The sequence below is a fragment of the Kryptolebias marmoratus genome, linkage group LG11, assembly GCF_001649575.2.
Source record: "Kryptolebias marmoratus isolate JLee-2015 linkage group LG11, ASM164957v2, whole genome shotgun sequence".
NCBI classification, from domain to species: Eukaryota; Metazoa; Chordata; class Actinopteri; order Cyprinodontiformes; family Rivulidae; genus Kryptolebias; species Kryptolebias marmoratus.
The window spans coordinates 6,173,770-6,187,885 of record NC_051440.1 but is presented as its reverse complement, the minus strand read 5'-3'; the positions used below and the strand labels follow the sequence as shown (position 1 = coordinate 6,187,885).

Genomic DNA, 14,116 nt, shown 5'->3' with positions numbered 1-14,116 from the left:
CTTCTGCCCTTGTCTCATGTGTCTGTGTTGGTTTTCATTTTCATTCCCCCAGCTTAGTCATCTGGTTACCTGTCACGCCCATCTTCACCTGTTAGCAATTATAATCATTTAAAACCCGGTCATTTCTGTCTGTACTCCGCTGGTCCATTGTCGTTGTTTTGCCTGTTGTCTTGCCGTCTGTTCCTGGTTCTGTTGCTCCATGTCCATGTTCCATTTGTCTTTCTGTTTTGCTGCCACGTCAGCTTTTGATTTCATTTTTGTTTCTTTAGTTGAATAAATTAGTTCTGTTCCTTTTACAATGAGTCTGCGTTCTGGGTTCGCCTTCGTCTCCACCGTTCCTGACATTCTTCTTCTGAAATAACATCAGTCAAAGAGGATTTGTCAGAAACCTTAAAAAGAAAGAGATTATTCAAGCATTGCTCTTTTAAAAAGTACAAAAAAGAGAACTAAAGACATCTACCAATGAATGGGGTGCAACATCAGTCCTCTGGGTCTTTTCATAGCTTATCTTGTGCCATATAGAAGAACAGTCTAAAAAAAAAAGATTGCGAGTAAAGTAAAGGTTTTCATGGTCGTATTTATTAAACAGTAAGTTCCTTGTATAAGCAGTCATAATTTAGATATTTTCCTAAGTAAGTTGAGATAACATCTATGCTTCCAATAGGTAAACATCTAATCACAAAACTGACATTTTTGATTATCCATTACATCTGAATACCAAGATCTATGCATGTTAAACTTTAAGAGTCATTTTGAAATCCAATCCAGATCCATTTTGAATATACTAAAATGAAACAAGCAATATCCACACAAGAAAACACACCTTTACATTTCAAACCATTCCACTTCAGGGCAGCATAAGGTCCCAAGCAACATGTGCATTTTTCAATGATTAAAAATGATGAGTGCAGGACAACATGGCTGCATTTCTGTAGCAAAAAAAAAAAAAAAATGCAATATTAAAAAAGTAAGAGCATAATTCTGATGTAAAAGAGTTTTTAAGTTCACAAAATTAATTTTGAGGCATGCCTTTCATTTGTAAAACAAAACCCTGAAAACATTCAGTGATGATTTTGTAGGCAACTTCCAGGCAAGTGCAAACACAAACTATAGAGTTCTGGGAATCTTGTTCCCCAACTTTGGACACCCATGCCACAGAGTAACATGGTGTATAAAACTATGATTAAGCTAGACAAATAGGCAAGACAAGATAGACAAAAATATTTAAAGCAAGGTCCCAATGATTGCCAACAACATTACTCTACGGGTCATTTACACACAGTCCTCAGAATGCTGTCCCCTGACAGGAACAACCATTGCTGGGACTGTGTCGAGCAGAAACCTTAGGAGTAGACTGCAAACAGACTGTGTAGACTATGTCTATGCTCAATAAATTGTATTTTGGCAAAATGTTATTTTCACTCAAATAGCTTTCTGAAAATCTAGTTTTACCTTTACTCTCCATGGCCACTCAGAGTTTCCATAGTTGTAGGTAATCTCTTCCCCTGGATTTATGTCCCTAATTGCAAAGAGACAGAGCTGGGGTTTTCCATTCACTGTTATTGTCTTCATTTTGCTGTTTGAGCTCAAATGGTCATCATTAACCAGTCTTCCCAAAGACCCATCCTCTCTTGCTGCATCAACACTGAAATAAGAAGAAAAATCTAATTGGCCAAGGATGACTGGATATAAAACACAGTGTACATATAATTATTGAATTATATTAAGTTTTTAAAAACTAATAATATGAGGCATTAAGTATTTCAAGGATTAAAACTTCCAATAGGAAGACTCCTGTCTGAAAGTGGCATTTACTAAACACTCCTCGACCTATTAGACCAGATAAAATGTCATTTTCAGCGCACAGTGACAAAATCTCATTTAAAAACCATGGCTTGTCAACTTACCCTTCAATGAGTTTATGTATCGCACATCAAAACCATCTTTGTCCTGACTCAGACTCACAAAATGAGCTGCTTCATCGTTTGGTTTTATTCTTAATCTATGTGGCCTCATTGTTCTGTGCATCCAGAGAAAAAAAAAGTGTATGGTGATCAAGAGAAAATTAAAGTAATACATGCTTTAATAACAGACTGAGAAAATCCAAGTGTTTATTATCATCATCAGGTTTTAAACAGAACAGCAGTTAAGGCTTTATGTGGGTTTACTCTGGGTACTCTGGTTTCCTCCCACAGATTATTTAAGTAATTTATTTACATCCTTTGGTAATTCTTCTGGTTTTCCGGAAAAATTACCAAAGGATGTAAATTATTTTCATATATATAAAAAACCAGAAGAATTACCAAAGGATGTAAATAAATTACTTTAATCATAAGCATGTAAGCACTTGAATTTCAACCCACAGTATATTTGTGTTTTTTAAAATGACATGTAAAGATTGTATATATATTTTAGAGAATACAATATACCGTGTATACCGTGTATATTCGGACCTTGGCATCATGAAATATTGTCGGACTGGCCCTCTTTAAATTTTAATTGAATATCTCTGATATACACAATTACATATACTTAATAACTTTGGTCACTATGGAAATGACTCCTGTAATAATTTTTGAAATTACTATCATGAAGCTTGAAGGTATTGGATAAATAATTAATCAATCACAAATCCTGGTGAGTGATTTGTTCATTAAAGAACACCAAATTGGAGAGAGGAAAAGGGGTGTAGCCTTAACCCCTCCCCACCTGCCATTTTTTGCTCCCAAGACCGACATTGCTCTCTCTGTGAGGAATATACAATCATACTGCACTGCAACTCGGATGGATGTGGAGAAGTATCCAGGTAAGTCTTTGTTAAAGTGATTTGAACATAAGCATGGTTTACAAAGTTTTACTGATATTTGCAATGTGAGCGACATACATTTTTTATGCAGCACTTTCTATATATAACGTATATATCCTTCCTATTATATAAGGTGTGTCGTCCAGTGGGCCCTAACCCGTACATGGGGTCCATCAGTTTCGATAACACCGACTACGCCTGGATAACCGTCTTACAGGTGGGAAATCAACCTGTGTGTCTACAAATCTGTCAGCAAGATGGACTCATCTGACTCAATGCTAAACTGTTAGCTGTGACTTTTAATGTTAATGTAGGATATTATTTGATGTCTTTTTGTCCGTCTCTCCTCAGGTTATCACTCTTGCCAAATGGACCAATATCATGTATTATATCATGGACGCATCTATGATGATGACTTTTGCCACGGTTGCTCTCAGGCATTTTTTGGGAGTTTTTTTGTCTTGTTTTGTCCCCCAGGCAGTTTGCCTGGTCATTTTTTTGTTTCATGATTTTGTTTTGTTTGTGCCCTCCATCCTGTGCTTTTGTTTTCCCCCCCCCCACCCTCCCGGCTAAGTTTTGTTTTATTTTAGGGACGTCAGGGACTGTGAGGATTTGGATTTTTTGTGTTTCTGTTTTGTTTTCTTTATTGTGGGTTTTAGTTAGTGTTTCAGTTTGGTTTTTCCTGTTCATGCTCAGTATTCACTCCTCCTCCGTCTCTCTTTTGTCCTCCTTGCCACGCCCATCTCCACCTGTCTGTCATCATCTCCACTCACCTGTTTCCACTTCCCTCGTTACCCTCAGCATTTAAATACCCGGTCTGTAAATAAATTACTGAAATAATCTCTGGGAGGAAACCAGAGTACCCAGAGTAAACCCAAGGAGTGGCTTCAGAACCACTCTGTGAATGTTCTGGATGGGTCAAGCCAGAGTCCAGACTTGAGTTTGGGATGTCTTCTTTGGAGACATCTCTACCGTCATCCAAGGTCTCGGAGAAGTGCGTGGCGATGATGACGGTGTTCATGTGTTCAGGATGATAAAGGCGCCGAACTGGTCGGGGAATTAAAGCGAGAATTCTCTTTAGTGAACTGTGCGGGCAGCGGGGACATTAAATGAATTTAAATGGCACGTGGCTTGTTGTGTTGGTTTGTTTGTTTTCGAGAAAGTTTTAATTCATTTTGGCCAGATCAACAGCTCTGTACCAGTTTGACTAAAAGAGTGTTGTGTGCCATCAGTAATGTGTCGAAGAGGTCAGGACAGAGGAGCCAGTAGGAAAAACATAAACAAACATCTCAAAGAAAAGCTGATACCTACACCGGTAATGAAGATGAAGAACAGAAAATGCGTCCATGACGTAGTACATGATGTTGTCATAAGGCGTGGAGACGGAGGTGAACCCAGAGCGCAGACTCATGTTTTAAAATAAAACTTACTTTATTAAAGTAAAATAGAACCAAAACAAAAGGCCGGCGTGGCAGCAAAAATACAAACAAAAATCCAGAAACACAAGGAAAGCATGGCAAGAACGGAATGACCCAGTGATAAAACAGAGACCGGTTTTAAAGACAGAGGGAAGATGATTATGGGGTGCAGCTGTGGACTAAACGAGGAGCAGGTGAGGTGGGCGTGGCAGGCATGAATGGAAAACTACTGGGGAGGTGAATGATGACAAGGAAACAGAAAACCAACAGACAAACCAAAACAAGAAACTAGACTCAAACAAGAAACCCCAAACATAGAACAAAACACCTACATTCATGACAGAGCCCCCCCTTTAAGGGGACGGCTCCTGAAGTCCCCTAAAATAAAAATAATACCTGATTCGGGAGGGTGAAGGGGGTAAAACAAAAACACAGGATGGAGGGCAAAAGCAAAAGCAAACATAGAACCATGAACTGAAAACCGACCAGGCAAAAAAAAGGCCAGGGGAACATAAAACAAAACAAAAAATCAAGCAAAACAAAAACTCAAAATACCGGTGGCTCCACCAGACATGGCCTAAGGCCGAGCAAAAGTTCAGGCGGACGGGCGGGAGACCATCCGCTGCCAAGAGTTCTGGCTGGTGGCCTGAGCGCCGTCCACAACGTGGCAAGAGTTCCGGCGGCTGACTCTGGCGTGAGCGAAGCAGGTGTAGACGAGACTGGCGTGAGCGAAGACGACGTAGACAATGGGCCAGGCGAGCGTGAGCCAGAAAGGCGTGCACGAGGACCAGACAGGCGTGGACGAGGCGAGAGTGAGCAGGGCAGGTGAGACAAAGCTGGACGAAGCGCCGACCCTCGACGTGGCTGAGCTGGGCGAAGAGCTGTCGTCAGGGACCCTCCGAGGAGCCGTTTTGGCAGAGGCGTCGTCTGGGACCCTCCGTGAGACACGGCTGCTGGGAGCCCCTGAGGTTCCAAAAGCACCAAAAGCCCTTGGTATGGATGTCCTAGGTGGCCTGACAACCCTGGAGGTGGACGTCCAGGGAGGCCCGATGACCCAGCAGCGTGGAACCCAGGTGGCTTTAGAGCGGCTCGATAAGAGGCATCGTCCACGACCCCCTTGGAGCCAGAGTGAGAGGCGACGTCGTCGCCGACCCCCACAGAGACACAGGATGGTGGGTTGTCGTGCTCACCGACCCCCACTGAGACACTATGAGGTGGGGCATCGTCTCGGCCGATCTCCACTGAGACAAGACGGTTATCCAGGGGTAGCCGGTGTTATAGAAACTGATGGACCCCATGTACAGGTTGGGGCCCACTGGACGACACATGTTATACAACAGGTTCCAGTTGACGCAGTCGCTGTAGTTCATCCAGGCCGGCGTCTGCGGTGACACGTTTCGATAAAAACCCGGCGGCTCAAGAAGGCAGACCTGTCCATTGTCTCGGAAGGGTGGAACGTGGGAACAGTGTTGGGTCCCGTAGCTGTAAACTGAACAGATGGACGGGTCTGTCTCAGCAAGGTCAAACTTGAAGAAAGGGCTGAGAGACAGGTTGTAGTTCCTGAAGGAGTCAGAGACAACCAGAGATGATAAACTCTAGACTTTTACAAGCTTGTCACACAATGTTTAATGAAACTGAGTCCGAATTACGAACATCTGAACAAAAAAAAGCACATTTATCTTTAATTGTAAAACACTTTATTTGCATCACTAGCAACACCTTACAAACCCATGCTATATTAAGCATTTATTTGATGAACAGATAAGTTTTCTTAAACATCGACAAGCAAGAAGAAAGAAAAAGCTCTGAGTTTTGTGCCAAAAAACAAGTTAAAAGAAACTATTGGGTGAAATATTACACCGCAGATGTTATTCAACCCCAGCTGCAAGTGAGTCATGTGTAAAAATGACATGATTATGTTTTTGCATGTGTCTTTTGTGTGTGTGTGTCTGTCTGTTCCAAAAACCTCTCATGAACCACTAAACGGACTTCACTGAAATGATCAGGAAGTAATTATTGGATGTATATCTGCAACTGCTTAACTTTTGGAGCCAATCCAATTAAATATCGCAGCCTCATCAACATGAGCTAATACAACAAAAACCACCACGACTATGATATTGAGCTAATTTTTTTTTATTGTGTGACTTTTCGCATAATGTTATCTTTGAGGTTTGATCAAACTTTGTCATTTCTCATACTGACTTGTTTATTACCGTCATTAAACACTGGCTGCTGTTGGCAAAGTGAACAAAACCTACCTTTTAGTTTATTTGTTTAGAAATTGTCAATTTTCTAAATGTTCTTTCCATCTTTGAATGAGACATCTTGACACTATTTTTTTTGTTAATTTTTTTTGTGAATTTAAATGGACTGTGACTGATTTGAGACAGCAATAAAAGCAGAAACCATCCAAGGGGGTGGAACTGTAATCGCATTTTCTAGATATTTTTTTTAATGTAGAAATACTAAACTTCTGCTGTCCCAACTTTTAGGGTGTGAAGAACATTTTTTATGCTTTTTAAATTTTGAAATTTGAATCAAAGAAAATAAACTTTAACATTGTTGCATTTCATTTCAGCTTTTGGAAACATGTCAACAGATGCGGCAGGTGTTCCGATAGTTTAGTTTGAAAATGCAGAGAAACAAGAACCAGAAACAAGAACCAGAAACTGAACGAGGAGAGCAGACCGGGGGGGACAACTTACGAGGGGGCCTCCTCTCCGAGGGCGCAGCGGTTGTGAAGGTCGCCGCCCCACAACTGGACCCCCAGGAGGCCGAAGACGAAGATGACAAAGACGAAAAGGACCAAGATGTTCATGACCACGGGAAAGATTTTTTAAGATGGTGCTGATCAATTTGCGCAGATCTACAGGGTTGAACACAAAAACACTTCGATCAATTCAAAGAGAATGATAGTTTTAACCTTTAAGATAAAGATTAAATAAACAGATGAATAAAAATGCATTTTGAACCGCTGTGATTTTATCCCTGTTCCCCTCTTCAGTAAACACCTATATTTATATTTAGGTGTATAAATCCTTGTTTATATAACCATGCACGTACTTATAAACATAAAGAGACCATTAAAAACGTTGTCTTTGGTGTCTGTTTGTTTTCCAAATATATTAGTGTGTGTAAATGACAGGCATTAACTTAAAACACTTTGTAGAACGATGCTTCATGGAGTTCAGTCCCTTTCCTTGTATTAGATAAAGGGCAGGTCTGCCACATCCAATATGGCGGACGCTCTACGTATTTATGTCTATGGTTGGTAAATACCATAGACATCCATTTTGAATGTGCACCTCTCAATTTAAAAAATTCAAGAGGTGCACAACTACACACTGCGACAGCGTGTCACTGTTGGCACACGCACTCTCGCACAATGTTCAATGCGTCAACAATGAACCTGGCCTAAGCTGTGCAATAATCCTGCTGTCCAATCAGCATCTTGATATGCCACACCTGTGAGGTGGATGGGTCATCTCGGCAAAGGAGAAGTGCTCACTAACACAGAGTTTCACAAATTTGTGAACAACATTTTAGAGACAATGGCTTATTGTATACATAGAAAAAGTCTTAGATCTTTGAGTTCAGCTCATGGAAAATGGGAGCAAAAACAAGTGTTGCATTTATATTTTTGTTTAGTATACATAAGAATGTCCACTAAAATCACCAAAGTTATTACATCACAAGCCCCTTAACAAAAACTAGGTTCAGTTATTAAACACAAAAGCTAAAATTCACTTTTTGAAGGCCCATTTTTAATATTAGAAATCTAAATTCAGTCATTTTGTGTATTTGTACATTAAAACAATGCAATTTAATGATGTGTGTTTATTGAGTTGTCGAAATGACAATATATTTTATTATTGTGTAACAATGAAAATTGCTGACTCAGGTATTCACGATTGTTTTGTTTTGTCGTTTGTTTTTGCGATAAACGACGCACCGTCGGCAGGGGGCGACAGTGAGCCTCTCCGCTGTTTATTAAACGCTGTTAAGAACAATCAAAGTAGTCGAAAAAGCGGAAGTTACGTCAAATGTTGTCATGGTTTTTCACATCGAGATGCATGTAAATCAATGAGCTTCCAAACAATCATAGCGCCTGGCATTTTGAAGGTATGTGTGCTGTTGTTGTTGCAGAAAGCTGGTTTAATGTCAGGAAGCTTCTCCCGTCGCTCCAGGCGCTGCTAGCAGCGATTTGTAGCGGAGCTAACGTGTTAGCCGCAGCTAGCCGCCATTAGCTGCACGCCCCTCACTGAGTTCATTTATCACAGAGGTTTAGGGTTTAAATAAACAGCCCTTCCGTCTAAATGGGAGTTGTTTTGTTTGCTGAAATGCACTTAGTTTTAGACAAACTGTTGTATCAAAAATACCTGTCTAACTCTAATCATGTTGATTTCAGTTTAAAGTGAATTTCTTGGCTCTCCTGCTACCAGGACCAAAACAATGAGTACACAAGTAAGCTCAGTAAAATCATTAAACGTAGCCTAATTTTCTTGGTGATTGTTTCATCAGAAACTAACTTTAAACTTGTGTTTTTATTTCAGTACAGCATTCTGTTCAAACAAGAACACGGTGAGTAATAATATTAATAATAAATACAACCACTGCTTTGTGTGCCACCTCTTATTGTTTTTACTCAACACGGAGTGAATTATCAAATTAGTATTAACATGAAATAAGTGACTCTAGTGTACGCTCACTGGAAAAGAAACTCTCTCGATGTTAGTTATTTTTTTGCACACATCAGACATAATAATAATACATGCTTAGGCGTGGGGATGTTTCTTCGCCGACTGCAGTTTATTTAAAGTTTTCTCACAGAGAGCCAAATCTGTATTGATCCGTTTCAGTCTCTGCCCACCTGTCCCAGCAGAAGCGATGGATTAACACCTAACTTTAATTTGGTCCTCTTTTAGCACACGACGATGCCATCTGGACGGCGGCGTGGGGGAAAAGTGAAGCGGACGGCTCAGAAACCATCGTCACAGGTTCTCTCGACGATATGGTGAAAGTGTGGAAATGGTGAGAGGTTCTTCCTAATTAATTATAATTACAACCCTGTAGGGACTGTCTTCTGTCTAAACTACATTTTCTCTTGTCTTTTCTCTTGTCTTTTTTGAAGACTTTTTACTAAAATACAAAGAACGTCGTACTATAACTGACCAAACAAGCAGAAACCCCCATGTGAGAATAATAAAACTATTTTAAAACATAGAAGAAAACTGTGTTTTAAAGGCTAAAGACTCAACAACTGACAGCTGGAAGATTAATTTAAACAATTGTAATTCAAGTTTCACCCAGTTTGGACAGTATGAACTTATAAACATGTACATACGACATCAAATACAGGTGCAAGCAGTTCTTACATGTATGACATGTACGTATATAATTTGAGTTTTTGTGTATTTCCAGATATTTCTGCACAGTTCAGGTGCCTCTCAGCTAGTTGGACTTTGTTTAAATGAATGGGAAATCATCTGAAGGTCTGTTTTGTTTTGTTTAGTGAAATATTCTTCCCGCTGCAGGTCGGATGAGAAGCTGGAGCTGCAGTGGACTCTGGAGGGCCACCAGCTGGGGGTGGTGTCGGTGGACATCAGTCACAACGGAGCCATCGCCGCCTCCAGCTCACTTGACGCGCACATCCGCCTCTGGGACCTGGAGTCAGGGAAGCAGATCAAGTCCATGGACGCAGGGCCAGGTAGGACTAAATCTGAACCTTTGTCCTGTGACAAATATAAAAACTCTCAGATATGCGGTCTGACTGTGTTGAGTGGAACATTAATTGAATGCTTTATATATAGAAAAAAGTAACGTCTGTAGATGTTACAATAAAGGAATCATTTTCAGCCTGTCCTCTGGATTTTGTTACGGATTTATATGATCCAGTAATTAGAACAAACAGTTTTTGTTCGATGTTTAATCTGTCCTCTGTCCCCCTCCTGGCTTTGCTCAGTCGATGGGTGGTCCGTCGCCTTCTCGCCAGACTCCAAACACATCGCCACAGGAAGCCATCACGGCAAAGTCAACATCTTCGGTGTGGAAAGTGGGAAGAAGGAATACTCTCTGGACACCCGAGGAAAATTCATCCTGAGCATAGCTTACGTGAGGAATTATTTACTCCCTTTCTATACGTGGGTTGTGATCTGTGTTCAGGTTTTTTCCTCTCACTCCTAACAAACTCTTTATACCTTCCACGACTGCATTTGAAGCCGTTCACCCTCTCTCATTTCCTCTGTAGTAAGTTCATCCGGTGTTTTGTTCCTCAGAGTCCTGATGGAAAGTATTTGGCCAGCGGGGCTATCGATGGGATCATCAACATCTTCGACATTGCCACCGGGAAGCTGCTCCACACGCTGGAAGGCAGGTTGAACGATCGCCGTTCAGAATTAAAGATGCAGCAAAGAGTGGTTTTTATACGCCCGTCCTGAGATGGGTCAGATTATGGTATGGAGCCAGCTGTCCGTCTGTCTGCGGACTGTTTCTTGTCCGAGCTCTAAACTGATAACCCTTTAACACAGAAATGTCAGACTGCACAGCTGGACACCTCATGGGTCGAGGATGATCCGTATTGATCATTAAGGTCACTGGGTCAAAGGTCACAGGTGATCCCTTTCTAAAACCTTACCTGTGCTCCAGCCTAGAAACGTCAAACTCTCTGTTCCCTGGATTCCACATACCGACAGGTGTATTATGTACTCATTATTAAGACTGTATTTTCAGCACTATAGGGCGCACTGGATTATAAGACACACTGTCAATGAATGGTCCATTTTCAAACTTTTGTCATATATAAAGCGCACCAGACTATAAGGCGCACCTCCCAATTTTTTTAACTTTGCTCGGACCGCCCTCCATTCAAAATGGACGATTTTGGTGCTCTAGCGGAGCTGGTTCGCCTGTATCAGCATTTATATGATCCCTCTAGGAGAGATCACAAAGATAATCAAACTGTTTAAAACTCACGGAAGGATGCACCGACATAAGTGTCGAGTTTAAACGCCTACACCGCTCACTCAGTTCCGCACGCCATGCGCGGAGGCTTGCACGACTATAATGAGCTTTAATGCTGCAAGCGGTGCGGCTTTGTAGTTCACCAAAGTCGTACTAAAACATTATGACTTCTTACATATATAAGACGCTCCGGATTATAAGACGCACTGTTGTTTTTTGAGAAATTTGAAGGCTTTTATTTGTGCCTTATAGTCTGGAAAATATGGTAGTTCTGTTAGTAGTTTTAAAATCACTGGATTTAGTGTTAAGCTGGGATTCTGTTCGTGAGCAGATCTTTTTAGGGCTACAGCTGTGAAATATTTAATTAATCGATATCCTTATCAGTTAATTGGACATACATGTGTGCTTTCATGCACAAGTATCTGCCAGCCACAAAACCAGTTTAGTTATTTTGGTATTTATAGTATTTAAAAACATTTCTCTTCCCATAATAAAAAGCTGACAGTCACGTTGATCTTACACACTTTCGACCGAGGATGAGGCGTCAGGATGTTGTTGTTTTTTAAAGGTCCGACGGGAGCACAGAGCTGAATGAAAGGCTTTTTGTTTTCCTGGAAACATTTACTTGACGCCGAATTTGAGTTCGAAGGCAGTCGATCTGCTCGTCCCGGCTTAGCTCCTTCATGCCCGCAACGTTAAAAGCGTCTCCTGTCTCCTCAGGTCACGCCATGCCCATCAGGTCCCTGACTTTCTCCCCAGACTCCCAGCTGCTGGTCACAGCCTCTGACGACGGCTACATCAAAATATACGACGTGTGAGTCTCTGCCTCTCCTCTGTTCCAGCGTTGCTTCGTTACAGTTTTAATCGTAAGAAGATGTTTGTTTTGGTTAGAAGCAAAGTAAAATGTGCACGACTGTTCGACAGGCAACACGCCAACCTGGCCGGCACGCTGAGCGGACACGGATCCTGGGTTCTTAATGTTGCCTTCTCCCCCGATGACACCCACTTTGTCTCCAGGTAAAACTCTTTACTCCTAAAAATGTGTTATTTCACTCTTATAAACAGCACGGTAACACCTAAGTTACAGAAGCCACTTAAAGGGATATACCGGCTATTCTGAAAGTCTTGTTCCGCCTAATGCTATGAACAGTTAACATCTTACCTGGTGTGGATGGTCCCAGTTTGATGGGCTACACTAGTATTAGACATTTGTTTTGATGTAATAGTCAGTAAATCAGCCTTCTTATACTTACAGTTTCACTGTTAGGTTTTTTTATTTGTTTGTGTCGAGAAAAACTGTAATACCGTGAAACGTCTTTCCTTCTGCTGCCCTCAGCTCATCCGACAAGAGCGTGAAGGTTTGGGACGCCAGCTCCAGAACGTGCATCAACACTTTCTTCGACCATCAGGACCAGGTGACTCTCCTTGTTTTGTGAACTAATAAATCCAAAAAGAGAAAGTCTGCTCCACGTGCCGAACATATTGGAGGGAACTCGTGGGTCAGCCTTCTCCTTGCAGCTCCTCTTTGATGTCTCAGCTCGAGTGAAAACCAGTAAGCGGAGCCGTCATTAGGGCTTGGTTTGCTGACGCGCGTTCAGCTGCCGGCTGAAGTAGCACAGAGATCAGAGGCGGTGGAGTCATCGTCGTCAGCTGCAAAACCAGAACATCTGCAGGGACAACCTGCTGCTAATTAACCGCTCGGCTTCGTTTTGTTCAAGCATTTTTTTGTTATTTCATCTGTGCGGCGGTTAGTTTGGGATCAGACGGTGTTTAGGAATATCTGGACCACACGCACACCAGCGATGGGTCTGTCTGGACAGGACTTGATTTGTGTAGAGGAGCAGAGGAGACAGCTGGAGGTCGAGCTGACGCAGGAGAGGATTTAACTCTAAAGGCTCCGGCATACTCTAGAAGAAGTCAGGAAGTCGGACTGCGGTCATTAAAGCTCACCGGCTTTTCCTCATAAACAACTTCTGACCAATCACACGGTACTTGGGGCAAACTCCTGTGAGAAAAGGTTCGACCCAGGCCTTGTGTCACGAAGGGGCAGACGAAGCTGCTCTGAGAACAAAAGTGACCATGTGACTGAGAGCCGACTTCATGACTCCTCATGGAGGACAGAAAGGCCTGAAGACTCTGATCCACTCTGAGTCGTCGTTTCTAATCAAGGATGGGTTGGCTCCACACCCCATTAACAGCGTACTTGTACTTCCAGCTCTGTTATCAGTCTGATCTGATATTGTATTTATGACATGCAGAGGTATTTTACCCTCACCTATGTTTGGGAGCTGAGATCTTTCTGCGAATGCGTGAATCCAGACATGGAGTTCCTCATGCAGGAAGTTGATAGTTTTTTTTAAAACTCTCCGCTCATCTCTGTCCTCAGGTGTGGAGCGTTAAATACAACAGCAACGGCTCGAAGATCGTCTCGGCCGGTGACGACCGCGCCATCCACATCTACGACTGCCCGTCATGATGCAGACTGGCGTGCAGGAGGGCGGCCTTCCCGCAGAGGTTGACTCAAGTCGTGGAGTTCAACTCTGGGAATTCAGGAGGTGTGAAATGTTGTAAATGTGATGGATTTTTTTTTGCACTGACTGAAAACAGTCAATAAAGGATTTGTTTTGGTACCTTTGTTTCTGCTGTTTTTCGTTTTCATTTTGTTGGCAAGTATTAAATAAGCTCAGTGCAGTATTCTGACTATTTACAGAAATGTGCAAAACAAGAAACAGTAAAATTGAGTGCTTTCATGTTCCTAAATAAATTCTGGGATTTGATTGATCTCCTAAACAACAAGCTTTCTAAAATAGTTTTGAGTTGAAACTGTACTTTATTTTTTTTTGTTTGTTTAATAGAAATAAAACTTTATTCTATAACCTTAAAACTTGTTATTACCCGTTTCAACTTACATCCCAATTCAGGAAAACCT

General features: G+C 41.7%; 2 protein-coding genes across 2 annotated transcripts in view; one reads left to right on the top strand and one right to left on the bottom strand.

Moving 5' to 3' along the window:
• Nucleotides 1–3,827, bottom strand: part of LOC112451452 (voltage-dependent T-type calcium channel subunit alpha-1I-like) — a 5,553-nt gene extending 1,726 nt beyond the window's left edge. The window contains exon 1 of the mRNA XM_025010803.2: nt 3,779–3,827. Within this exon, the coding sequence (XP_024866571.2) occupies nt 3,779–3,827 (49 nt within the window). The remainder of the gene's footprint in view (nt 1–3,778) is intronic.
• Nucleotides 3,828–8,222: 4,395 nt separating this feature from the next.
• Nucleotides 8,223–13,817, top strand: wdr61 (WD repeat domain 61). The gene is made up of 11 exons (XM_017437005.2): nt 8,223–8,349; nt 8,636–8,691; nt 8,781–8,808; nt 9,153–9,258; nt 9,762–9,934; nt 10,190–10,338; nt 10,503–10,596; nt 11,908–12,001; nt 12,112–12,204; nt 12,524–12,602; nt 13,574–13,817. Exons 2-11 carry the CDS (start codon nt 8,680–8,682, stop codon nt 13,661–13,663), a joined length of 918 nt encoding a protein of 305 aa, XP_017292494.1. The 5' UTR covers nt 8,223–8,349; nt 8,636–8,679; the 3' UTR covers nt 13,664–13,817.
• Nucleotides 13,818–14,116: the final 299 nt, after the last annotated feature.